The sequence below is a fragment of the Heterocephalus glaber genome, unplaced genomic scaffold, assembly GCF_053883595.1.
Source record: "Heterocephalus glaber isolate CG9 unplaced genomic scaffold, H.glaber_assembly_v1.0 deba00000546, whole genome shotgun sequence".
NCBI lineage: Eukaryota > Metazoa > Chordata > Mammalia > Rodentia > Bathyergidae > Heterocephalus > Heterocephalus glaber.
This window is the reverse complement of record NW_028258147.1, coordinates 18003857-18030704: the sequence shown is the minus strand read 5'-3', so window position 1 is coordinate 18030704 and position 26848 is coordinate 18003857. Positions and strand designations below refer to the sequence as shown.

At 39.2% G+C, this 26848-nt stretch overlaps 1 protein-coding gene across 5 annotated transcripts in view; it reads right to left on the bottom strand.

Moving 5' to 3' along the window:
- The window catches only part of Cttnbp2 (cortactin binding protein 2), a 454755-nt gene that overhangs the window by 32303 nt on the left and 395604 nt on the right, over positions 1–26848 (bottom strand). For all 5 annotated transcript variants that reach the window (XM_087204593.1, XM_004865255.4, XM_087204594.1 and 2 more), the window contains 5 exons: positions 22407–22682; positions 20210–20305; positions 15688–15767; positions 6219–6305; positions 6037–6136 (listed from right to left, as the gene is read on the bottom strand). In XM_087204593.1, coding sequence (XP_087060719.1) covers positions 6037–6136; positions 6219–6305; positions 15688–15767; positions 20210–20305; positions 22407–22682 — 639 coding nt within the window. The remainder of the gene's footprint in view (positions 1–6036; positions 6137–6218; positions 6306–15687; positions 15768–20209; positions 20306–22406; positions 22683–26848) is intronic.

The window sequence follows — 26848 nt, the reverse complement described above, 5'->3', positions numbered from 1 at the left end:
TAGTGACTTAATCCCACAGGTATGGTGGACTTTTGCAGTTCATGTCCTAGACCAACATGAGAAGGGGGTAGGGGTCGCAGTCTATACCCACTGGGGTGGATTTCCACCTCATCTGCATGGGCTTCTTTGGTGAAAAGCTGTGTCTTCAGCGCTGCTGGCCTCAGTTCCTCATTTTTTTATCAGCACCTTCTACATCTGACCACTTATGTTTAACATCCTTAGACAAGGGTAGGTTTTAAGTTAAGAAATAGCATGTGTCTGGATCAAGTTACTTAGCATAAGTCCAGGTTAAGAACAGAAAAAAATTCCCACAGGACCAAGAACTTGTTACAATTTCTCTTATTTTTTCAATACTGTGTATTGGGTCTGGAAGGCACTGAGCTACATCCCCAGGCCTTTTAATTTTTTTTAAAGATGGATCTTGCTAAGTTGCCCAGCCTGGGCTTGAACTTGAGATCCTCCGGCCTCGGCCTCCTAAGTAGCTGAGATTACAAGTGCATACCATGACATCTGACTTCATTACAGTTTCAAGTTTCAAGGTTTTAAATGGTCTCTGATCAGGATTTATGGAGACATGAAAAGAGGCCAGTCACCCTGTATCTACAGTTCCTTTCAGCTTGTGGTCAGAAAGTCAGCCATTTGGATTCTCTTTGCTTAATTCTACTTCAAAGCTTTATTTCTGAAACTAGTGCATTCTTTTTGACCTTTTCTCTTCCAACTTAGGGCCTATATCAGCTCTGCTCTTCTCTTGTAGTTTAATCACAATTGGACATGGTCTTTATTAGGTTCAGGGCTACATTTCGGTTTTGGACAACCCTATACTACAAGTCCTAGGGCTGGGAATTTAGCTCAGTGGTTCTGCCACCTGCCTTGCAAGCACAAGGACCCGAGTTCTATCCTCGGTACCAAAAAAAAAAAAAAAAAAGTCCTGGTTAGTTCTACACCAACATTTGTTGGTTTAAAAATGGTTAACACACCACCTTTATTGTTAAACCCAAATTTCTGTGCATAAGGTGACCTCATGTTTATAATTTCTCCTCTGTGGAATGAAAACAGCCCCTCTGTCTACTGTCTCTGTAAACCAATGTTCTGCAGGGGTGATGCCTAGAGCATTACAACTTCATAGCACCTTTTTGTAATTCAGGATCCACAAAGTAAACTCATTTACGGAGATTCCAATTATCATATTCTTCTTCTAGCATTATTGTTATATATTATATATGTATACACTATATTATATACTACATATATTTTTGTGTATACTCTATTATTTTCATGGTAATTCCATTCCTTATGACTTCTAAAAGGGAAAATTTTCTCAAGGATTCAAAATGTTATTTTAAAATACCAATCAAGTGTTAAAATTTTTTCTTGTTTTACTACTTAGAATTAAAAGCAATTTTTAAAAGTATCTTTCATGCTAACCCAGCTCTATTGTACTCTGAGGAGAAATCTGAGCCAATTCTAACACACATTCACACCCTCCTAACCAAATAACCTTGTCATGTCAAATGGTTGGCTCTCACGAAAGGTAATGTGAGAAAGAAAATGTTATTTTGAAATAAACACAAAGTAATTTGTGCTGGCATACGTGCTTAATCATTCTTTTTGAAGTGTTCTTTTGTTCTACATTTTTTTCTGCACTGGCACCATATTAATCTCTCTAGATATGCTTCAAATTCTTAAAATTGAGTTTAAAATATTTTTGCTATTCCTCTTTCCTGTACTTTTTGTACATATATTCCTTCTCAGAGGGTTTTCACTGGCTCTCTTCTACACAGTTACAGAGAAGAACGAATAAAGTCATATATGTGCTGTGCTCGGTGGAAGATAAAAGTTCAATCCAAATAGTCTAAGCCTTTTTCTTTAGAGAAGGTTAAAATCCAAGAACACATAGAACACCTCATGAATCACTGCATTTCTCATTTGTACTAATGTCATTTGATCACATTAATTTCTTGGTAAAAAGGTAAAAGAGAAGCTGACAGATAATTCCTAGAACAGCATTATTCTAAAAGCAGGAGCAAAACTGCCTAGAAATCCTTTTCCCCTCCTCCAGAGCTCTGCCTCCCCTGTCCTCTTCCATCACCTCTCAAGCAGAGGAATGCTCCCTGCTGTGGGCTTCCTGCACAGGGAAAGCACTGACTGCGAGTGCACCATGAATCCTTCCCTCGCTTACCCGAGACACACTGCTCAGAAGCCCTGGCGTCCCCCCTCTACTGAAGTGGACATTCTCCATCATCTCTGGGCCTACAGAGAAGATATGCTTCTGAGGGAGGGAGTGTTAGGAGTTGAAGACTGACAACAGCAGGGGCAAGGTGAGAGGCTACACCGTCTGTTTGGACATAGCATTCAGAGAACTTTAGCTTTTATTCTGGAGCCACCAGAGAATAAGAGCAGGGAACAGTCATGAATGGCTGTGAATCCTGTAGTGTCCTCCTGAAAGCCCGGCAGAAGAGTCTGGAGGGAGTTAAAGCACAGGAAGAAGAGTTAATGAGGCCTCCACAGCCCCTTCAACAAGAAAAGGTGGATGGCAGCAGGGAATGGAGATTAGCAGCTGGAGGAGACAAGACAAAGGGAGCAGATTCAACACACTTTAGGGACAGCCTTGGGGTGAGGAGGGAGGCAAACTGAGGGACCTGTAATGCTTAGACTGCTGGTGGGTACAACTGCGATCAGGGTCTCAGCAGAGAAACCTTGAATTTACCTTTCAGTCATTGGAAAGAGAAGACACATATTGATACTTACAAATGACTGAGAATAAAAGCCCCTGTGTATTTGGAGATAATATACCATTTGCTCTTGAGCATAGAGTGCAGATGTTTTTGACCTTAGCCCATTGTTCAAAATTGCATTTTTCAAATCCAAATCATTCTATCTTTATGCCCTACCATAAATGACTCCCTTATCCTAATATTCCTTCTTTCTATCTCTCCTCTAAGCAAGCTATTCTCTTCTGACACCTGAAGCCTGCATAGGAGTGTGGTAAGGCAAAAGCCCAAATAATCTCACTGGCTTAAACTACAGTCAGGTGAGGAACAGGGGTATAAATAAAGCCTACCAATGTTCACTAGAGAGACTATCACATCTGGAAGGATCTGGACAGGGCCCTTACAGCACTTTAACAGAGGCTTTCCTACAGTGTCCATAGGGCAGAGATCATGTCTATTTTAGCTTCTAGTGTGAACATACTTTGCACTCTGCCTGCAACATGGTAGCTCAAGTCTTTACTATAATGTCAGTAGAAGCCAAAGTCAGAAGAGGATATGGAGTGGATAGGAAAAGGACACACAGGGAAGAAACCTCATATTATGCTGGAGCATGGACATCTGCTTTAAGAGTCAGAGAAGAGAAGCGGGTGCATCAGTGCCCCAGAATGGAAGGATCTGAACAACACTGACTTAGTTCAGGAGTCACGGAGGGATGGCACACAGGATTCACACAGCTTTAAAGAAAGATCTGCTGGCCTATGCCAGACTGACCCACTGATGAGCTCCTGACTGAATGTGCTGTCACAGGATGGGCCCTGGTGGAGAGAGGCGGGTAACTGGAGGTGTGACCTGGAAGGGCGTTATCTGTCTCTGGCTCCTCCCCCTTCTCTCTGCTTCCTGGCAGGCATGACATGAGCAGCTTTCCTCCACATCAGGGCTTTCTATCATTTCAGTTTTGCATTTGACCCTGCCATGGACTGAAACTTTTGAAACCGTGAGCCAAAATAATACTTTTAGTTGTGAGTGTCAGATACTGTGTCACAGCAATGAGAAAGTGACTAAGCCACAGATGTTCAAGGTGCAGAAGCAATATGCAAGAGTCCATTTTCAGGGAAGGAAATGAATTACTGGCAGGGGAGTCAAGTAAGGTGCCTGTAAGAATGGATACGGAAAGGTACTTGGAGACTGTCTCAGCAAGATGTAACCACGGCTAGGGACAGGGTGAAGGGCCCATAAATGAGTAGACCTGGGATTCAATGTGGCTGTCATATTACTTTAAAAAATGAAAGTAGTTGAGGGCTGGGGATGTGGCAGAGTGGCAGAACACTTGCCTTACATGCATGAGGCCCTGGGTTCAATCACTAGCACTGTATAAAAAACAGCTGACAAAACTGAAAGGACAAAACCCCAAAGACTTCATATAGAAACCTAGATTCTTCCTAAAAGTCATAAGACCAATTAATACTGGGTCTGCCAGCAACAAGCTAGTAGAGCCTCAAGCAGCAGCCTCTTGTGGAAATGGGGACATATGTCTCTGGCTCCCTGCATTCCTACTCCACTGGCTTTGCTCCTCACTGTGGCTCGTGGGCATTTAGGTTTTCAAGTCTGCCAACAAGATCTGAGTTTCAAGTATAGGAGCCAATAGATCTGGGCTACTCTCCAAACTGGGAAATCAGGAAGAAGAGATCTTTTTAAGAAGATGCCTAGATTCTGAAAGGCTGAGCTGGTCACCTTTTTACATCCTTCATGACCTAATTCATTGCTCTCCAATTTTCTTAGCTGTTTAAACTCACACCAGAGTTCAGTCTTCAGCTGCCATCTACCCTAATTTGTAAGAATAAAACATTCTTAGCTTCTTAATTTGAGATAAAATAAGACTGAAAGCTGAAAAAACTAGGGGCCTTTTGTTAGACAACTAAGAGGGACAAACACATTTTAGCACAGCGGGGTTTTAAGGAGCAGTGGCTGAGAGTGATGAAGGCCAGGCTTACAAGCCAAACTGCCAGAGCTGTGTCCTGCTCTGTGTTTTTGCTGTGGGACCACTGGGCAGGGTACTTAACCTTTTGTCTCAAGTGTTTATAAATTAGGTGTATAGGAACCTGTCTCAGAGGGTTGTCGGTTCATAAACACAGTCTTTAGAGTAGGGCCTGCCAGAGTAAGAACTTAATAAATGTCAGCCATAATTGATGACACTATCAGAGAAAACAGCTTTCTGTGGCTCACTCTCACTAGCTGCTGGTTAAAGCCCGACCTGTGTAATACAGTGACACTCAGACTCTGGTAAGACCTTCCTGGCCCCAAAGTGTGCTTCTAGGTCTGTGGAATCCTTAGTCTTTCCCCAAATCTGCTCTTAATTTTATTTCTTGGTTTAGAATTGCAAGCAATTTCTATCTTCCTAAGCCTGGCCTCAGTTGCTCTGGCCACAAGAGATCTCTGTTTGTCATGGATCCAAAGATCGAAGTTCCCAGCACCCTCAAAGAGATTTTGAATTTCTCAATTTATCCTTCTCCACTCCTGCAACTGCCTCCTCAGGCGATTCCCAGCAGTCTCCGCAGCTTGAGCCTTTGGAGACTGAAGTCTAGGCCATTTTGGTTTTGCCTCACAGTGCCCAGTGATGCTATACCACACAAAACAATGCCAACTCCACCTCCTCCTTTGGTGACATTTGGGATGCTGGGCTCTAGAGCCTAAAGTAGAAAACACATGAATGATGTTACATTAATCAACATGTTTTATCCTACTTCTGCTACTACACAGTTGTGGCAAGTTACTGCACCTCTCAGTAACCAAGTCCTCAGCTTTGAAATAAAACAATGATGGTACCAACTTGCATAAGGCTGTTGTGTGGATTAAATGAGCTAACTAGTGAATGGATATATTTAGCTAACCACCAATCAATGGCATACCAAAGTGAGAAAGAGCAGTCTGCTCTAGGTGTAGATAATTTGTGAGTAGCAAAATCTGCTGAACATTAATCTGCTCTGTTATCACCATGCACCAGCAATTCTAGATAGCATCAAAGATATGATACTCAGTGTCACTAAGGGTGAACTGCTCCTACTACCTCTTCCCTTGATAAAGCACTGCTGTCAGTTACATAATATACTCACATCAATTAATGATTTACACAAAAGATGAAAAAAAAGAAAATACACATATGAAAGTAATTCTTGCAATGTTCACTTGGGTTCCCAACTTTCATATGGTAGTTACTGAATGAATGAAAAGTTGATAAACATATCCTCAAGCTACAGTGTTTATTTCCATTTAATGGAAAGACCATGCCCGTGGGTTATTACAATCTAGTTTGCTGAAATAGTCTTACCGCTACTGATGAACAGGTCTACTAGATGTTCCTTGGAGAAACTGGCATCTACTTCAGCTCTCACTATGTCACAGGAGTATCCTGCAGCCATCTGTCTGTGCTGGGATAAGCAAAGAGAATGGTCAGTGCTATCCATTTTCCAATTCTCCAAGAAAGAGAGATGGTATGAAAGTAATCAATACCTTCAGGCAAAGTGCAAGCTGATACGCTATGTAGTCTTGCAAGCTTCCTTCTGGGCCGTGGAAAACGACGTTATGATATTGCTCGACCTGATAGCAAACCAAGAAGAGACCTTAGGTGAAGATGTCAAGAGCTCCCATTTTATGAAATTGCATACAGTTGCTTGCTTCCTGCTATTTTCTACAGAAGATTCAGCACGGTAGCTGTGAAACAGTCCTTAGTGTATGCTGTCTCTTACAGATGCTCTTTACTTTGAATTTCCAAATGTTTATTTTAGTGGTTAGAACAGCAATGCATTTCACTAAGCAAAATACAAAGAAATATAAAGAAGTTGAACAAAATCCCTGATAGTGTCAGTACCCAGAAGCAAGCATTGTAAATACTGTTTCCTTCCAGTTTTTAATTTGCATAATGAATGTATTTATATATTTTTTGTATTTATATTTTAAAAGGGGGACACATGATAGGTTGTTGATATGAGAAAATATCTTTAGGTTGATTGATGTCTTATGTAACAGACACCTCGATGAGCATAAAACTCTCTGATCAACACGCTGTCTTATTTCATTCTGGAATTCTGTATTTCAAAGAAATCCAGGTAGATATAAATCACATTTTGTACAAAAGGAAACCTGCCTGGGTGCCCTTAGGACGTTCTACCTTTGCTCTCACATTTAAGGGTAGCTTTCCTGAGAACATGTGAAGTTTTTGCATTCCTTTGGAGAGAAAGCCAATCGTCCTCTACACAGGGCAGTCAGCAAGGTCTAAGAGTGAGATGTAGAGAAGCAGCCTCTCAGATCATTATCCCAGGGTGAGCCTCTATGCCCAGCACACAGACACAGCAGAAATTTTTGGCAAGGTCTTAAAGGACCCAGACAGGTGAGGCGCCAACCTAACTGACAAGAGTGATGCTGCTTGTGTGTGAGTACTGAACCACCCAGACTTACAGAAGTGTTGTGTATGGAAGGGTCTGTTCTCTCTGTACAGCTAATAGGACAATGTGTGGGCACACACGTGTGTCTTGGTACTGCTGACAGTCTACTGTGCTCTGATGAGGCTGTCTCTTTCAGATCACTGCAGAAGACCTGTAACAATCTTGAGGGTAGTTGGGAGGGACTTTGTGAAGAAAATGTCCCTGGTTCCTTCACTAAAGGAAGAGGCAGATTCTGGGATACAAAAGGATGGCTTGTAGGGAACCCTTTAGCATGGAAGTAAGAGGGAACTCCTTTACCTGGGGCATTGAAAACTTCAGCTTTGGGCTCCAAGCAGACCAAAACATGCTTTTGGGAACTTTGGGAAAGTGGAGGAAGGCCAGGTTTGACCACTAGGTGTCAGATTGTGAGTGAAGTTCTTTCAGAGGCTCCCTGTTATGGGGCTTGGGATTGGGTTTTAAGCTCGGGAAGACAACCTATCTGGTAGCGACTATTACTTTTCTTTGAAATTTAATACTACTCTATTATTGACAGGCTTTCAATAAAATACTTACAATGCCGGTAAGGAACATGATAATGGCTGTCAGTGACCAGGGGATGTCAAGACCCTAAAGCTACAGGCTGAACTCAGCAGTGCCTGAGCTATTTTCTGAAGCATGGGTGGCCTATGAACCAAGCAATGGTGGAGGTGCACACAAGGACCAAGACTGGAACAGGGGTTTCTCCAGGAGAAAACATCATCCTAGAAAGGCCAGCTGAAGTTCAGCTTCCAGGGCAACAGCACCTCAACACTTCAAGGGCCCATTATTATTAAATAATGAATTATTACTGAGGCATACTGATTTATATTTATGAGATGAGAAGGACTGGGAGGTGTATGGATTGTATTTGTCATTAAAAGTACTGCCTGGATTTGCCTAGTCACACTTCCCAACCCTAAATGGAATATGCAAAGTCAGGCCTTTCCTGGCTGAGAAAAATTTTGATTACGTTTTTGATAATGTCTCCTTTTCTGGTTCTATGGAACATCTGAAATACTTAAGTTCTCTCTCTCTTCTCTGTGAGGGCATTTGTCATCTCACCATCAGAACTCTGTCCTCAACTACATTCTGGGAGAACCGCTCAAGCTAGTCTTGGACAACACTGAACAGAATATCTACTATCTCACTTCCACTATCTTCTGCTGGAGGACAACTTTATGCTCCTGGATTTTAGTTGCTTTTATAGTTCCTTACTCCATCCTCCTCTTTGCCAACATCATTCTTTTTCAACTTAGTCCAGACTCTACTATGGCTTTTTTGTCTGCTTTCAGTCTTATCTCCCCACATTCTACAGGGAATGAACATTTTAATTTTTTTAGTTGCTCTGGTCTGAATACACCCCACCCCAAGTTGTGTGCTGACAACCTGATTCCTAAGGTGATAGTACAGAAAGAGGGGCTTCTGGAAAAAGAGACTTGAGAAAGACCTCTCATCCTTCATACTAATGAGGACACAGCAAGAAGTCACTATGAACCAGGAAATGGGCTCTCACCAGACATGGAGTCTGCTGGTGCCTTCGTCTGAGTTTCCCAGCTTCCAGAACTCTGAGAAATAAATGTTATGCATAAGCCCCCCCCCCAGGCATTTTGTTGTAGCAGAATGAATGGACTAAGACACTAGCAGATAATTTTCAGGGTGTATTCTTTTCAGGTGCTCAGAATGACAACTGTTCAGCCCTATTCTTCAACAAGTATGAGCCTATTGTTTATAAACTGAAACCATGGGAAGAACTCTGTAATAAAGCAGTATGTGCAGACCACTATTGGCTTCAGTTGCTACACACTATTTTGGGGGCTAAATTTCCTACTCAGCTCACTAGATGGTTGGCAGGGTGATATCTATAGCTGCCAGTTAAATCCAGGATCTAGCAATAGTTGCAGTGGAATGAACTCTTGCTATCCAAAGTGGCAGACAAATGCATGAAGGGAAACTGCAGCCCAGGCTTCTCTGGTCTCTGCCCCCACCACAAGGGCTTATGGATAACACTGTATACCTCAGGACTCAGTATGGTCTTCCCAATCCTACCACTTGCTCAGGCACTTCTGGGAGCTGCAACTTATAAATGAATATGGAAGCATTTGTATTGACAGGGAGTAGAGGAGAATCTCATGGTGCTGCAAAAGCAGAGACCAATGCTCCAGTTTTCTAACTAGTTAAAATCTTGCTTTTTTGAATTAATCTTGTTTTTTTTCCTATCGAATTTTGGGGAGGCTTCATATAAAGTAATAGAAAAATTTTCCACATTCTTGCCAAAGGGCAACCTTGATTCTGGTTTTCTGTCATTTTGAGGTTTTGTCACTTTTCTAAAGTACTGTAGTGGGGAACTATAGCTACTGGTACTGGTAGCCAGGTGCAATTTTAAACCAGAACTCTCAATCGCTCCAAATTAATTCCAAACCATATGAATTATTGGGCAGAAATTCTCTCACAAGGAATGAACTGTTTCACACCAGTGAAACAGGACACAGATTTTCAAGATTTACTAAATATTCTACCCAAGAGTTTCAACTAGCACTGCAATTTAATCTAACACAAGAGTGCTTTATTCATTACAGCCATCCTGTCAAACTGTCTATCCTTCCTGAAAATTGACTCTGAAATCATATAACAGCAAGGGACCCAACTTTATAGATAAGCTGTCTTCTATTTCAACCCACTGTTCTAAGATAGTAGGATTTTAGGGACAACAGGAAACATTCAATTTAAAATTTCATTAAAAAGGGCATTCACTAGCAATAAGCCCTTTGTGTTTACATAGTATACTATCTTTTGTGGTATATGGTAGAATATAAATAAATAAGTGAGCTGTGTAGGTGCAGGTAAAAATACAGATTTCAAGATCATTCATGTATTGTAACACATGCATTCCATGTATGGTCTTTTCTCATTTTATGTTTTACCAATTTTTGGTTAATGGTTTTTTGTTCTATTTCATCAAAAGATATGTTAGTTACCATTAAAAATGAGCACAGATTTTAATTACTAGGACTAAATTTCTTTTACTCTGTTGAAGTTGATATAAATATTAAAAGCTCTGTCAAGAAAATCTGTATCATGTTACACTTCTCCATGTATCAAAATGTTGCGCATAGCTCCATGCTTCCAGCAGGGGGCGCGAAAGACAGACAGAAATAGAGATTGACAGGCTGACTGAGGCGCGCGGGGTGGGGTCGGGGTGGTGTTAAAAATGTTATGCTGAAAGGTGAGGCCTGTTCTTTGAACAATCAAATAAAATTCAACTTCTTAAGCTATAGCCTGAATCACAGTCACCAGAATTATCTCCGTTACAGTGTGACATTTCTGCTTATTCATACAGGGACAGCGGACTCATCATTACAATTGGTACCAATCCCTTTTATTCTCTTGTCCTCACAGCCTATTCAGGAAGCTCATCACATGTCAATCAGTGCCTTGTGCGGCAGATTCTGGAAAAAAGTGACCTCAACAATGGACCATCCATCCTTTCATTTTTATTTTTCCTCCAGTGTTTTTCTGCAGAGTGGCATTGACTAGGAACTGTGGTCTCCAGTACTATTGATGTGGCAACTGTATTTTCAGATTTGTGGCATTTTACCTTAACTTTTGTTTGCCATGTCATAGTCTGGGGAAAATAGTTTACTGAGCCATTAAAATTGGGATAGCTACCACTTAAAAGTCACATGCTTTACAGCTAGAAACTTCATTTCAACCTCTTCTGACCTCCAATTTTAAAGAAGTCATTTATCTATAACATTAGAGCCATGAGTGACAGTTACTGTTAATTTATTTCTATAGTCTCCCCGAACAACATCTATTGTTTACACCAGTCTCAAAACAGCAGCACCATTTTACTTCCAGTAGCTAATTTTTTAATTCAGATTTTAAATGGTAACCAACACAATTAGGTATCATTTGGTGAGATAGTACCACAAAAGATTAACAGAAAGGTAAAACCTGAAATGAGAAGAGACCTAGTAACAATGTATACATTAGAATGACCTGAAAGTCTATACATCTAGCATCTGGAATACAAAAAAATAATGGAATCCTTAATGTTAGACAGTTTTAACCATTTGCTGATTTCTCTCTTTAAGTAAGAAGTATAAGACAGCAATGAGAATTTAAGAAAAATTACAGTTAACATACACCTATCTACACACAGATCAAAAATTAACTTACTGAAACTGTAAAAACACACAGATAGTAAATTATCTTCTTGAAACTATAAAAACTGTTAGCAGATTAGTTACTAATTTCAATAGACCTTCATTTATTGACAGCAACTTAACAACTTAGGTATTACAGCTGTTTTTCTGAAACAATAAAACTCTACGGTATCTCGGACACAGCAGCTTGTCAGCCAGCCTTAAGCACTCACGAACACTTCCTGCTCCAGGTATCTTCTGGGCTGACAGCTGACTCACTTCCCAAAATCTTCTTCCATAATTGCCATGAAAGCCAAAGGGTCTACTGGTGTTGGAGGTAACATCAGCATGGTGCCTATTTTTTCATCCTTGTAGGGAACCAACTTCCCCTTCCATCAGAACCTCAGCCTGCCTTGCTCTCCCAAAGAACTAAAAAAGAAATGGCTACAAAAGGCCACCTGCTAGAGGGGCTGATGGGGTTTTGTGGGCTGTCTTTGACACATATCCACCACTTATACTGTTTTTCTATGGAAAAGTTGCCACTTTATTTGGAGGACATGTGGAAGAGAAGTAGACTCTTCTAGTAATGAGTATCATAGCACATCTTGCAGTGGACAGCCGACAGGTAGAAGGATCTCAAGGATTCTGTCCTAAACGACTCAGTCCTTCATTTTAAAGTAGGGCTCAGATCAGGATGCTTTACTCAAGTATTTTTCTAATATAATAAGTATACATAGTCACTGAATTACTGAAATAAGGTTGCAAATAAGCTAACAAAATTGTATACTGGCTAAGTGAAGTGTGTGAGTTAAGTTAATGAAAAAGTCCAATTGATGCAATACATTGAATAAAGTGTTTTGGTGATTCAAAACTCAATTAAACATTTCCTTTATTAACTCAGAGATAGGTATCTAAAATTTACTTGTGCGACTAACAAATAAAAATATTTAAAAATATCTTTGAAAAATAGAAAAAACCTCCACTCCATGTGTTTTTCTGCATAAGCATTTTCACACATGCATATCATATACATAATATATTTGCATGTGTAATAAAAATTGGTTACTGTAACTCTTTATAAAATGTGATGACATACATAAGTATGGCAGATAGCATACGTTCAACTCTGTAGGTCCCACCACTTATTGCTGAGATCTTAGGGTAAATCACTATAAGCCCCCATTGGATAATTTACCTGTACAGTGTGAACAGTTGGTGTAAGTACCTACTCCTAGAATGTTAGACAATCCACATATTTAGAACAGAGCTTGACATATAATAAATGCTCAATAAAAGCCAGCTATAATTATGTTTGTCTAGCTATACACATTTTCAACAAGTCAGCTATGTATCAATGCACCACCAGTTATTTGTTGCCCTGGTGGGATGTGCTGCTCAGATTCTCCCCACAGCTTTCCATCCTACCTGGATAAAACTCAAAGTCCTTGCTTTGGTCCTACATAATCTCAGTGCTGTCAGTCTGGACACCTTTGTGTCTGCTTCCATTACCCAAGCCTGCCTTCTTCACTTCATTTTGTTTTCTGTTCAAATGTCACTAGAGACAGATCTTTCCCAAAAGCTTCAATGACAGTGGTTTATGCTTCCTCTTCCACTGCTCTTTATCTCCTTGTTTGCTTTATTTTTATTTATACTTGTAATTATTGTGGTTACCACATTATTTATGTGATGATTTTTAAAAAATCTTTTTAAAAGTCTTTTTTTCCACTGGAATGTAAGCTTGATGAGGCCAGGAAGGATGTCTTCTCCATATCCATAACCTAAGTCTAACCCATTGCCTGCAGTTAGGAGTCACTCTATAGCAGTCAACTGAGTTAAATGACTGGAGGATACAGGAGCATAACACATGGCCTACCCCGATGAGGAGCTCATTCTCTTGAATGAAAAGAGGAAACATTCACAATGTATTATTGCCTTAATCACTTTAAATTTTCAAAGAATTGAAACTTCTTTCAATGTCCATCCAAGAGTTAACTGTTAGATTACAAAAACCCTTCAAGTACACTCACTAAATTGAGAAAAGAACTAAAAACAGTTGATTGAGTCTGGTTTGTTGATCACTGGTAGTTAAACTAAATCTTATGAATCAGGAGGCACGTGTGTGAGTACAGTATGAATATGCCACATATAATGGGACTAGCAGACATTTTATTTTACCAGATTTTCTAGTTAATGCTAATGTGCAGTTTTAATTCAGTTGCATGGCCCTGCTACTCTTTTTGCTAAATAAAAATTACAAGAGATCACTGTTTTGGACCACGCTCCTGCCCTGAACCTCAATAAACTAGACTAAAAAAAAAAACAGAGCCACCCAGGCTAAAGCTTCTTGTCTCCAAACGGAAACTAAGTTGCTATTTGACCTTTTGAGAGATCAAGAACCAACAGCCAAGTTTCCTCAATAGGCTAGTTTCAATCGGCATGATAATGACATTCCCTTCTGCTTTAATCCTTATTAAAAAGTAACCCGATATTAAACAAACAGTTATTTTTCCATTGCTGTTTCCCTGTACCTGCCTTACAAGGAAAGTAACTATAAAATAACCAGTTCATTTTTGTTCTTTGTTTTCTTCTTTCTGTCTGCTTCTCTGCTTGTAAAACCAAACTCTCCTGCCCATCCCAATGGACCACTTATTTTTCTTAACGCAATGAAGTACTACAAATTGAAGCCAATCAAGATTTTAAAACTGGTTGTAATTTTGGTTTTTGACAATTTCATCACCTAAACAGGTGAATGAAAAGCCTTGGGCCAGACCCTTGCCCAGTTACAGAGATGCTGGGAGGAAAGGAGAGTGAGAAAGAAGGGTATGAGGCTCACATTCCTGAAATTCAGGCAGTCATACCCTTCAACCTTGACTGAAGCAAAGGAATGAGAAAGAGCTCCTTCCCTCCAGTATACTTTGGGGCTTTGAGGGAAGAGGAGGAGAAAGCAAAGAAAAATAGTGAAAATATCAGATTCAGAACACACCACCTCTTTCACAATGTGAATCTTTGAATGTTTACGTATTACCAGGACAGGACTGTGTGTACAAAGGCAATTCCAGTTTTGAGTCCAGCTAGATCAATGGAAGGTTCTGAATACTTCCTTTCATCAGAGTGAAAACAAAGATATCAATTCACAGCTTATGGAAACAACTTTTGTAAAGGATCATAGTCTCACTTGTTTTTTCTAAAAGCTTTCTAAATTAAGGCAGCAAGCAAAATTGTTTACTTGTTTCATATCCTATTAATATTAATTTTAGATAGATATCACACACACAAAGGACACATACAGTATCTCAGGGATGTGTACAATTCTGGCTTCATCACTTACTAGGTGTGTAGCTTTGAGCATGTTATCTTACCTCTCTCTAATTTCCTTATTAAAATAGTAGGTGAAATTATCGATGTCAGAGATATTTTGAATAAAGTAAGGCATATAAAAGCACTTGCCATATTACTTTTCATGTACTATTTAATGAATGTAAAGTATTACATTTATCCATTTTATGCCTAGAATTTGCTATTTTAATAATAGCAAATATAGCTAATTCCTCTTATATAGCTAATTCCTAAATAATAGCTAATTCCTCTTCTTTCTTTTAGTAACAGACTTTCTAGTTTTAGGAGGACATGCAGTTGTCCCACAAAAGACCACACTTGCCAGCTAGACATGGACATGATTCTCAATTCTGTCCTATGGGGTATGAGCAGGAATGATGTGTAACTCCCCTGAAACGAAGGGGCTCATTGTCCAGATCTCTTCCTTCAGGGTAGGAAGTGAACATGGTAGTCATGACCACTTGTGACCAAGTCACACAAAGCAACACCATGGTGAACAGTGGAGCAAGGAGAAGGTGCTGAGACCCTGAGGAATTCATCCTGCCTTCTCCTCCCTAGTGCTCTCACCTCCTAGAAATGAGATACTTAAAAAAATAACTTCTGCTTAAGCTATAATTACTTGGTTTCTGTTAAGTGGCTAAATAAGCATTCTACTCAATGCTAGCATATTTACTCAATTTTAAATTATAGAAGCTTATAGTAAGGTATCTTGGTATGTTTGGCCATTCTATACTGATGATCATTCATTTGATATCAAGTCCTTGTTAAAGGAAAACAACCTCCTCCTGCTCAAATTATGACACTTTACAAGTCACACAGTTTCTGGGTTCAAGCAACGGACACCTGGATGACAATGAGAGAAAATCAGACTAAGTGATGGGCAGCTAGCCAGGGCTAGGGCTGCTGGGAAAAAGAATGGTGCAAAACATGGGCCAAGGGTGGGTGGGGCTGGTACTCCCATAAACATACGATTGGGTCACACCATGTTCCAGGAGCAGGGATGGAAGTGGAGGCTTCCACTTGGCAGTGTCAACCTACCAGCCTGAGGTAGTTCTGTAGCACCTGAAGAGGGATCATGGAAGCATAAGTCACACTACTGAGGCAGCCTTCTAGGGGGCCTGTAAAAAAACAAATATACAGAAGGAAAATTGGCTCTTCCTTGTTAAGTATGAATAATCAAAATGCAACACAACCTATTATTAAGGAAACAGTATATTTATGGGTTTACCTAGGCAGAACTGACATATGGCCAAGAAGCACCAGTTTGTCTTTGTACTGTGAAATATCTCCACACTGTACTAGCTGGTAAATAGCCATGCTCCCTAGTGTGCCTCAGCTGCTCCTTCTTTCCCCAGTCACAGGTAGGGGTCTCCAGATTCCAGCCCCCTGTAGCTGGTATCTGCCAATTGCTGGCTTCAGGGTTTTACTGTTTTTAAGCAAAAGTTATCCTAGGTAATCTCAGTCTTCAGAAGGTTTAGCCTTGGCCAATATTAATGTACAGATTAATGTACAGGTTTTCTTGTTAGGTCCCCTCTCCTGCCCCAAGTTCTGCCACTCTCAATGTACTGTGTGTGCCTAAAAGTATTTTCTAGGGTAGGCTCTTTCCCTTTTTCAACTGCAGTAATTACAGTTTAAACAATGAAATAAAACATTAGTTGAGACTAGATTTTTAAAAAGTATATTCCCAAGTATGGGAAATAAATGATAAAGTCAGTAACCTTTTCAATCCAGGACTGAGAAACTGAGTGCTGCTGTATCATTTACTAGCAGCACATTAGGTAAGGAAATTGATGCTAGTACAATATCTAGAACCTATGGGACTCAATGGAAGCAGTTCTAAGAGGGAAGCTTATAGCTGTGAATATCCACATTAGAAAAACAGAGTGAGTGCAAATAAATAACCTAATGGTGCATTAAAGGTCCTAGAAAAACAAGACCAATTCAAATCCAAAACCCATATAAGGAAGGAAATTAAAAAAGATCAGAGCAAAAGTTAATGAAATTGACACTAAAAAAATCAATGGATCAAAGCACTGGCTCTTCAAAAGAATAAACAAAATAGACAAACATTTAGCCAATCTTTCCCCCCAAAAAGGAAGGGTCTATATCAATGAAATTATAAACAAAAAAAGTAAAATCACAATGGACATGCAAAACAAAGACCTATATTACAATAAATTGCAGGAGCTAGAGGAAATGGGTGGATTCTTAGATATATATAAATTCCCCAAACTGCACCAAGAAGATATAAAAACTGTGAATAATTCAGTAACAGTCAATGAAATTGAGGCAATAATAAGAGAGCTTACTAAGAAAAGCCCAGGACCCAAATAATTGACCACTGAATTCTACAAGAACTTCAAGGATCTAACACTAATACTCCTCAAACTCTTTAAAATGAAACTGAAAGGGGACAGGTACTCCCAAACTTATTCCTGGAAGCTAGCATTACCTTGATTCCAAAACCAGATAAGGACTCAAGTAAAAAAAAAAAAAATGTACAAACCAATCTCTTTAATGAAGAGATCCTGGCAAACAGAATGCAACAAATCCTTAAAAAGATCATACATCATGACCAAACAGGCTTAATCACAGGGATATAAGCATAGTTCAATGGATGCATATGAATGAATTTAATACATCACATAAACAGAAGGACAAAAATCACATGATCAACTCAATAGATGCAGAAAAAGTCAAACAAAATCCAACATCTATTTATGATAAAAAGCTGGAAGAAAATTTTTCTAATAAAGGCCATTTATAACAAACCTACTACCAACATTATATTAAATGAGAGAAAACCTAAAAGCTTTTCCTCTTAAATTAGGAAAAAGACAAGGATATCCAGTAACATCACTCCTGTTCAACATAGTACTTGAAACTTCAGCAAGAGAATTCAAGCAAAAGAAAGACATAAAAAAGATACAGGAAAGGAAAAAGTCATACTATACAGTATTTGCAAACAACATGACCCTTTACAGAGAAGACTCCCAAAATTCCACCAAAGACTTTTAGGACTAATCAATTCAGCAAGTTAGCTGGATACAAAAATCAACACACACAAATGAATAGCATTCTCTTGTATACCAATAATGGACCCACTGAGAAAACTTAGAAACAATACCATTCACAATGATGTCAAGAAAAATTAAAATACTTAGGAATTAACCTAACAAAGGAAGTGAAAGATTTCTGTAACTCTGAAAAAAGATATGGAAGAGGGGCCGGGGATTTAGCTCAGTGGTGCCACCTCCTCCTGCTGCAAGTACAAGGTCCCAAGTTCAATCCCTGGTACCAAACAACAAAAAAACATAATATGGAAGAAGACATCAAAAAACTGAAAAATATCTCTGTTGCTGGATAGGCAGAACCCATATTGTCATTAATGGCCATATTTCCAAAACTGATATATACCTTTAATGTAATCACAATCAAAATACCAACAGTTTTCATTGCAGAACTAGACAAAACAATCCTAAAATTCATACAAATCTAGAAGAGACTCAGAATAGCAAAAGCAATCCTGGTCAACAATAGCAAAGCAGGAGGCAGCACAATCCCAGATTTCAAGTTATATTACAGAGCTATAGTGATAAAAACAGCATGGTACTGGCATAAAAGCAAACATGCATGAATGGAACGGAAGGGAAGATGTAGAAACAATCTCAGACACATTCAGCCATTTAATCTTTGACAAAAGGGCCAAAGCATATATTGGAGGAAAGATAGCCTCTTTAGCAAATGGTACTGGGAAACCTGGCTATCCACATGCACAAGACTGAATCTGGACTCCTATCTCTCACCACATACTAAACTAAAATCAAAATGGATCCGAGACCTAAACATTAAAACAGAAGCAACATGCTGGAAAATAAGATACATAAAACTCTTGAAGGCACAGGCCAGGACATTCTGAACAGAACCCCAATTGCATAAGAAATAACATCAAGAATCAACAAATGGGATTATACCAAATTAAAAAGCTGCTGTACAGTAATGGACCCAACTAACAAAGTGAAGAGAAAACCTACAGAATGGGAAAAAAACCTGCCAGCTATTCTTCAGGCAGAGCACTAATATCTAGACTATATAAAGAACTAAAAAACCAAAAGCAGACTGTCCCTCAAACAAAAAAGACCCAATAAAAAAACAAGCAACTGAAATGAACAGATACTTCTTAGAAGATGTACTGTTGTCCAATAAGTACATGAAAAAATGTTCAACATCTCTGGCCATTAGAGAAATGTAAATGAAAACAACACTGAAATTCTATCTTACCACAGGAAGAATGTCCATCATCAAGAAATCAAATAATACAAAGGCTGCAGACAAAAAGTAATCCTTCTACACTGTTGGTGGGAATGTAAACCAGGACAATCATTATGGAAACGAGTATGGAGATTCCTCAGAAAAAAAAAAAAACAGAAATTCCATTTGAACCATCTGTTTCCTTTCTAGGTATCTTCCCCAAAGAGTTAAAGACATCTTATTACAGTGAGACATGCATACCTGTGTTTACAGCAGCACAACTCATAATATCTAAATCTTGGAAGCAGCCTATATGTCTATCAACAGATGAATGGACAGCAAAAAGGTGGTATTTATATACAGTAGAATACTACGCTCTGACATAAAGGAGGACAAATTTGAGTCATTTGTTAGTGGATGTACCTTGAGACCATAATTTTAAGTGAATTAAATCAGTCACAGTAGCTTAAATATTGCATGGTTTTTCTTACAGAAAAAACCCAAAATATAAATAACCCAAAGTGCAAAATACAAGATAGATAATAGGAAACAGAGAAGATAGATCTTCTGCAAAAAGGAAGGGGACCAAGAGATGAAGGGAGGAAGGGAGGGAGGGAAGGAGAAAGGGAAGTAAAAGGAATTAAGGTGTGCTATGTACATGTACTAACTCACACCATGAATGCAATCATTTAAATAAAATTTAAAAATCTCTCTATGCTTCAATTTTATATATAAAATGGGAACAAACAGAAATACATACCCAATTTGTTATGAGGATTAAATTCTTTCACACTTGGAATATATTAAACAGAACAGAACCTCAAAAATAGTTGGTATAGTAGGCTCATTTAGCCTATACCAGTGATGGCAAACCTTACAGAACTTTCAATGATACAAACAGCCCGCTGGGGCACGCGTGTCATAGGTTTGCCACTACTGGCCTATACTATCAACAACAAGGTTAAACATACACTGTACTTGACAGTAACACACAAAAGACATTTCTCTATTAACAGTCTGTGACTCCCAGCAGTACCATCAATTTGGCCTCCACGGTGTTTCTAATGGGAAGCAAGGAGAATGGGAGCAGTCAAGACAAGGCAGACATCACCATTGGTGTCGGGAACATGGCTTGTGATTTTTCTTTGCTTTAATCACATTTAAAAAAAAAATCCAATTACTTTATTGATGGGGATCACGCATGCATTGCTGGAGAATGCTGAACCAAAACATGTAGACTTAAACAGTATTGTGACTAGATACCAACCAAACACTTTTTAAACATCTCCCCAGTCTGGAACACCTTTACCTGACAAATACACTGTGACGTGCTCGGCCTTGTTCTTCTTCACAAAGTCCCACAGCGACTGGGTGCAGCTCTGACTGGCCGGCCATGGCACATTTCCTGGTTTAAGAAATGAAATGTCAAGGACAGCTTGGATGCAATGCTCTCATAAGGGCAAACCTATGCTGTTCTCTGTAAGACCTCCAAGGAATCCAGAGATTATGTTGTCCAAGGCACATACAGAACACGTGAAGGGTCACGTAAGGCGTTCACTCCCTAAGAAAACTTTTAAGGACAAAAGAAAGGTGTTCAATCTACAGATTTATCAAAAGCATTACTGAGGAAGGATTAAGAGAAATATCTAGAGAAGAAAAATACAGCCAAATTCTTCTAGAGATCCCAAGAGCAAGCCTGATCAAAGCCTAAAACCATTTCATGATTCTTCCAATGGCTGCTTTAGAAAGTGTAAAACACCTTGGATGAGATATCAGATCCTTTATGACTGGGCCCTGCATTTCTTACCAGCAAAGTTTTTGATTTCAGAAGGAAAAAAAGAATTTCAGATGATCAGTGTAAGGCAAGCTTTCTCAGCCCTCTGCTCATTGTTATTCAGAATGGGTCCCAATTCATAGATACCTTTTCTAAGGATGGATTAGTAATAGGATTGGTCAGTCTCTTTTCACTCATTCCCTTCTATAAGCCAATTACTTCAAATACCTGTTCTCAGTGTGCCCCCGATATTCATATATACCCCCACTTATAACTCTCCGCTTATCTGTTGCTTATAAATTCCGTTAATCTAGCTTAATCTAGATTCATCAAAATCACTTACATAGGAACAATAATGACAATGTTATAATTACTAATTATCAAATGGCTACAGTCAGACACTGACCCTTTTATCCATAAAACTCAATGATTTTTATATTTGAAATGCTACTCCAGCACACTATACCTTTGTGACAAGCAGGAACACTGAACAATAAGAAGTAAATTGTGATGGGGTAAATTTATCTGGTGGTGGTAAACAGCAATTTGCCCGTACCAGTTTTCTTATCAGCTGCATGAGAGCTGGCAGAGGACCATTTCCTTCCAAAACATGGTTGTACTGACTTCCTATACTGACTTCCCTGGGCAGAACCATTCTTTGAGTAATACTCTGTGGACAAAATGTGTTCCTGAGAATCATCTATCACTTATTTTCTTAATGCAATTATTGAATATGTAATAACAATTCTATAATTATTTTAATGATCCTGCCAAATACTCATAAATTCAAGTTGTCATAGATAATTTGCTTTTAAAACTAGGGACAATATATATTTTGGAAAGTGAATTAGCATACATGAGTGAATAAAACACTATACTTTCTGCTGGAGTGAGCTATACATTAACAGGACTGTAAAATCTGCCCTTCCCTTACTCTTGACTATTCTTTTGCAACATTGAAAAGTATCAGACAGAGTATGATTCGAATCCTGTTTTGCTTACTAGTTGTGTGTCCTCAAGCAAGTCCTCTAATAGCTAGTTAACTGTATAATCAGGCTGTCTGTAAAAACTATTTTTACAGCACCCTGCACAGTTCTTGCAAGAGGCATCCCACAAACGTCAGTTCCCTGGTCCAAGACAGAAGAAACTCTCCAGAGGCAGTCAGCATCTAACATTTACAGAGCACTTACTGTGCTCACCAGAAAGCAAATCTTACCTTCCTAAGTTCTTTGGAGTCTGTCTACCAAGGAGAAATAACCAGTTACCACTCGGACCCATCCCGTGCGGTAGCTGAGATGATATCTTTGGGACAGGACTTCCTCCCACTCTAGACTTCATTAAGAAACTAGTCCTGGAGATAAGGTATTAATGCACAGTAGCACCCCCAGCAATGGACCAGAAAAGCTGGGTTTAGATTTGTGCATTAACAAGAGGCTGCAATGTGCTTAGTTTCTTACATTTTTCTAGAATGCAAAGGTATTCATGAAGCCTCATCAAAGACTTTCACTTTCTTTACTCTCCAGTATTACTGGAGCCATAAAGGCATTTTTACATGAACAGACTACATTATATAATGGTTACATTGTGAGTACTCAAGGCTTTCACCACTGGCAGCTGTCACAAGTGGGCTATGAATGTGCTTAATTGAGGAACTGAGTATCAGGTTATAAAGCCCACAAACATAAAGAAACCTGCAAATTTAACTTTCTCTCCACAGTAGCAAGGCTGATACCTAGTGTGATGGATCGCACACTGCTTGCACCAAGGCCGATGTTGGAATCAGTGGTGTTATTAAATGTCATGTCTTCCAGACTACACCATCCATCAGAAGAGATGGCTTGGAAATGATTTGTCAGTGCTTGACTCACTGCTTTAGAAAAATCATCCCATGATGTCTGTTTGCGGATATTTAAAGCACATATTGTGTTTTCACATTCGAAGTCATCACAATCATAGTTGCCTGGTTGAATCTCACCCACAGAAAGCCTTAAGGGTATTTTAAGAGCGTCTGTTAAAAGAATAGAAGAATAAGAAGTTAAAAAAAAACACTGATAGAAGAAAACCCAGCAAAGCAAGTAGATACGAGCATTTAAAAATAATCCAAAGCACAGCTTTCTTATTTCTTCCAATAAAATTAAATCAAATGTTCATATACTAAACTTTGGTCCCCCAGTCTCTTCATAGCTTTTTCAGGAGCATATTGTATGAACTTTTTATTTTTCCTTGCATTTTCAGCTTTTTCTATTTCCTTGCATTTTCAGCTTTTTCCATTTCCTTGACTCCCTCAGTCAGAGCTCAAGCTGCTTTAAAAAAAGTCTGAGAACAGAGCTGTCCCTTGACCCTGAATTCTCAGTATGCTTCTTGTCTTTACAGGTAATGTCACGAACAAGTCAGGTGATAGTTACATACTTCGGAAAGCTCAGAATAGAAGCCTGAGCATCATACAGACCTTGGCCTGAGCCTCGGGGAGAACCTGCTCCTAACTGTAGTACTTGGTTAACTGCCCGATCTCCTCACACCTCAATTTCTTCCACAGAGATTGTATACGGAGTTATGCAAAGTATATTATTTAATGAATTTATGTTTGTAATAAATTCAGTGTATTGTTTGTTACACGGCAAATACTGGCAAGTACTTGATAAGTGATAAACGCTGCAGCAGGGGCTTTATGAATTATCTTTCTGACCTTCCTTCGACATCAAGCGACTGAAGCTCCACTGTGTGGGTGGTGCCTTCATCTGTACTTTTGTTGTCATTAATTGAATTATGTGTTTGCTAAGAGTCACTTGTGTTTGTTCCCAAATCTTCTAACTCATTACTGAATTAGAGAATTTAATATTCTATAAACTGATGAAATATGAGTTACTGTTATTAAAAAAACTAAGTTCAATACTTTAGAGAAACTTAATGGAGTTGCTGAGCAGTGTTATCTAATGAGGTATAAATAAGACAATTACAAAGTTAGAAAAAAATTTAATAATCTCTGGACATTGTTTTTAGTTTGCTTCACAAATGTGCTTAAGTATTCAAACACAAGGCATCATAGATGATGTGTTAAAGGAATGCTTCATTAAAACAAGAATTCAGAGAAGCTTCCATCAGTGGAAACATTTTAGAGTGAAGACTATTTAAAACTTGACGAAGGAATTATTTTGTGTGCTTTAATATTAAAATATTAGTCCCAATACCTAGGAGACTGAGGGAGGGGGATAGAGGCCAGCCTGGGCTGCACAGCCAGATCCTGTCTCAATCGAACAATTTTTCAATGTGTTTCTATGATCCTTTTCTTAAACTTGTTTTTCCCATTAACTGATAACCTACTGTATTATTTTATTTTCCAATTGTCAGTTCTCAGTTATCTTACTCAATAGTATCACATAGAAATGAAATGACCCCTCTCTGCTCCTTGATGGACTCCTGCTAGATTTTGTCAGACCTTACTGCTTGCTCTTTCCTTTACTGTTCTTTCTTTGCTGGTCCCTCCACTTTATCCAGACTTCTTAATGACAGAGTGCTTCAAAACTCTTTTCTGATGTTTTCTGTGTTCACTCTGTTAGTGATCTCATCCAGTCCCATGACTTTAAATATCATGGACAGACTGCTGACTCTAAATTTACATATCCAGCTCACTTTTCTCCAGAATTTCTGCCGACTTGACACAGACGGCCTCAGATACGCCAAGCACACATATCCAAAGCTGAACTCTTGCTCTTCATCAGCAAAACCTGCCTCACCCATGGCCCTCCCCTGGACAGGTGATGGCAACTCCACCCTGTCAGCTGTTCATCTAAACACCTTGGAATTACCTGAGAATTCCCTCCTGCAGACTTCACATTCAGTCCATGAGGAAGAGCTGCAACTTTGTGTTCTTCACCTTCAGAACCTAAGTGCCTCACACCATCACATCTGGAATAACCCTAGACTAACTCACTATTATTGTTTCTCATCTGGAATGCAAGTCATATTCTAATGGATGCCCTTGATTCTACTGTACAATCTGTTCTTAGCAAAGCAGCTGGTGACAGTTAAAATATAGATCAGATGGCTGCCTTAAGTCCTTAAAATGGCCTATAAATTACAACAAAATCTGGCCTCCAATCCATCCTGCACCGTCTGACCTATTTTCTTACTTTCTGTCCTTATTCATTCCAACCCAGTCACCTTGTCCTTCTTAAAGCTTTTCAGATGCACCAGATACCCCTTACCTTATTGCCTCTCTCCACTTGATGTCCTCCTGCCTGGAAAACTTACCCGACACACCTACATGGCCACCTTCAATCCTTGTTTAAATGTCTCACCAGTAAGGCTTCCCTGGTAGCCATTTTAAAAATTAAAACCCACCCTCAAATTCCCAAGCCTTTTTGGCCTTTGTCATGCCACATTTCACCATCTCACAGTCATGTATAATGAATTGTTCTGTATGTTTACTGCTCCTTTTGTCTCTTAATGTTAGAATTAGAGTTTCAGAATGATAACAATCTTCTTAAAATTTTTCTCTGACTTACCTCATGCCATACTGAGTGGCATACATAGGAGCTCAGTAATTATTTGTTAAATGGGTTAAAGGGCAGAATTCTGCAATAGTTTTTCCCACTGTCTCTCCATGTTATTCACTGCTTAAAATAATCAGCTTCTGCTTACAAAACTGCATGAAACTTATCTTCCTGCTAGCAACAACTCTTTATTTGCCAAACTTATTTGAATCTCTTTTTAACCCTTCACACCTTAGGGAATTTGATAGTACTGAATGATTTCTTCTTCTCCAAAATGGTCTCCTAGCTAAAGGTAAATTACACCACTTTTTCTGGCTATTTTTTTTCTCTTCTTTTTAAGCCATTTTTCCTCTATTTTGCCTTATAATTGGGGTTCCTCTGGGCTTTGTTTTTAATCCCTTTTGTTCATCAACCTACACATTACCCCTGTATAATCACATACCTATGACTTGATACCACTAATTGCATCTTCCAGCCCTGGTCCTATCTAGCTTGTTCAGGCCTCTGTTCTCTCCTATTTGGTACCAGTCATGATTCACCACCCCCCATTTCCTGGGCATCCTACATCAAAACAGTATTTCTACATTACAGATCTCTCACTTCTGTACTTACAGACATTCAATTGTTCTTCAGTTTCCACAGTATTAAGTCAAAATTTACCCACAGGATCCATTCAGCAGGAATACACAGCCTTTTATGACCAGATACTACACTACCTTTCCATAATTAGCTCACTTGCTGTTAGATCTAGGATGTCCCCTAAATCCTTCTGTGTTCAGAGATGGGGCTTTTGGAAGGTAACTGGATCACAGGGTACTATATACTATACTTACCAGTGGGTTCATCCTCATTGGATGTGGGGCCTGGTCTGAAGAGGCAGATCCCTGGGGCATGACCTGGGAGTGTGCATCTCCCTCCTCGACCCCTCCTTTCTCTCTCTGCCTCCAGACTGAGCAGCTGTTCCACTGGCAGGCCCCTCTGCCACCCTGTTTCTGCCTTGGAGTCAGCTGACCATGGGCTGAAATGCTGAGTCAAAATAAATCTCTCATCTTTTAAGTTGTGGATCTCAGGTATTTTGTCCCAGCAATGGGAAAGGGATGAGATTTCCCTCCTCCTCCCTGCACTTCAGATAGGGCAAGTACCCACAAAGACACCACAGCACCGCGCTCTCTGAAGCCTCCAAATATGCTGCTGGTTCCCCAGAAACAACTCTACTTTTGGCCTAACTCCTGAATTTTCACTTTAATCCTTCACTGGGAACCTTCCACTTACCTCCTCTATGCATGTTTTCACACTTCACCTCATTCAGAGGTACTCATAATAACCATAGACTTGGAGTTGCGTTTTTAAAATTTCACACAGATGCTTTTAGATTATGTATCTTTCCATAACTTCTTCACTCAACATTTTTAAACATATCTATGGCGATTTATATAGATAAAATTTATCTTTAACTTCAAATTATGAATTGTCTACATTGTTTTCCTATTATCCATTCCCCAAGAGATTTCCAACAGTTAGAATGCTTTCAATTTTCTCTGATGATACACAGTGTTTCAAGAAACATCTCTTAATCTCTCCTGGTACACATGTGCTATAGTGTCTTCAGCTTATGTTTTGAGGCAAAGAAAGAAAATGTTTGTTGAACAAATGATGATAAATGGGCTTCTTTGTGCTTCTC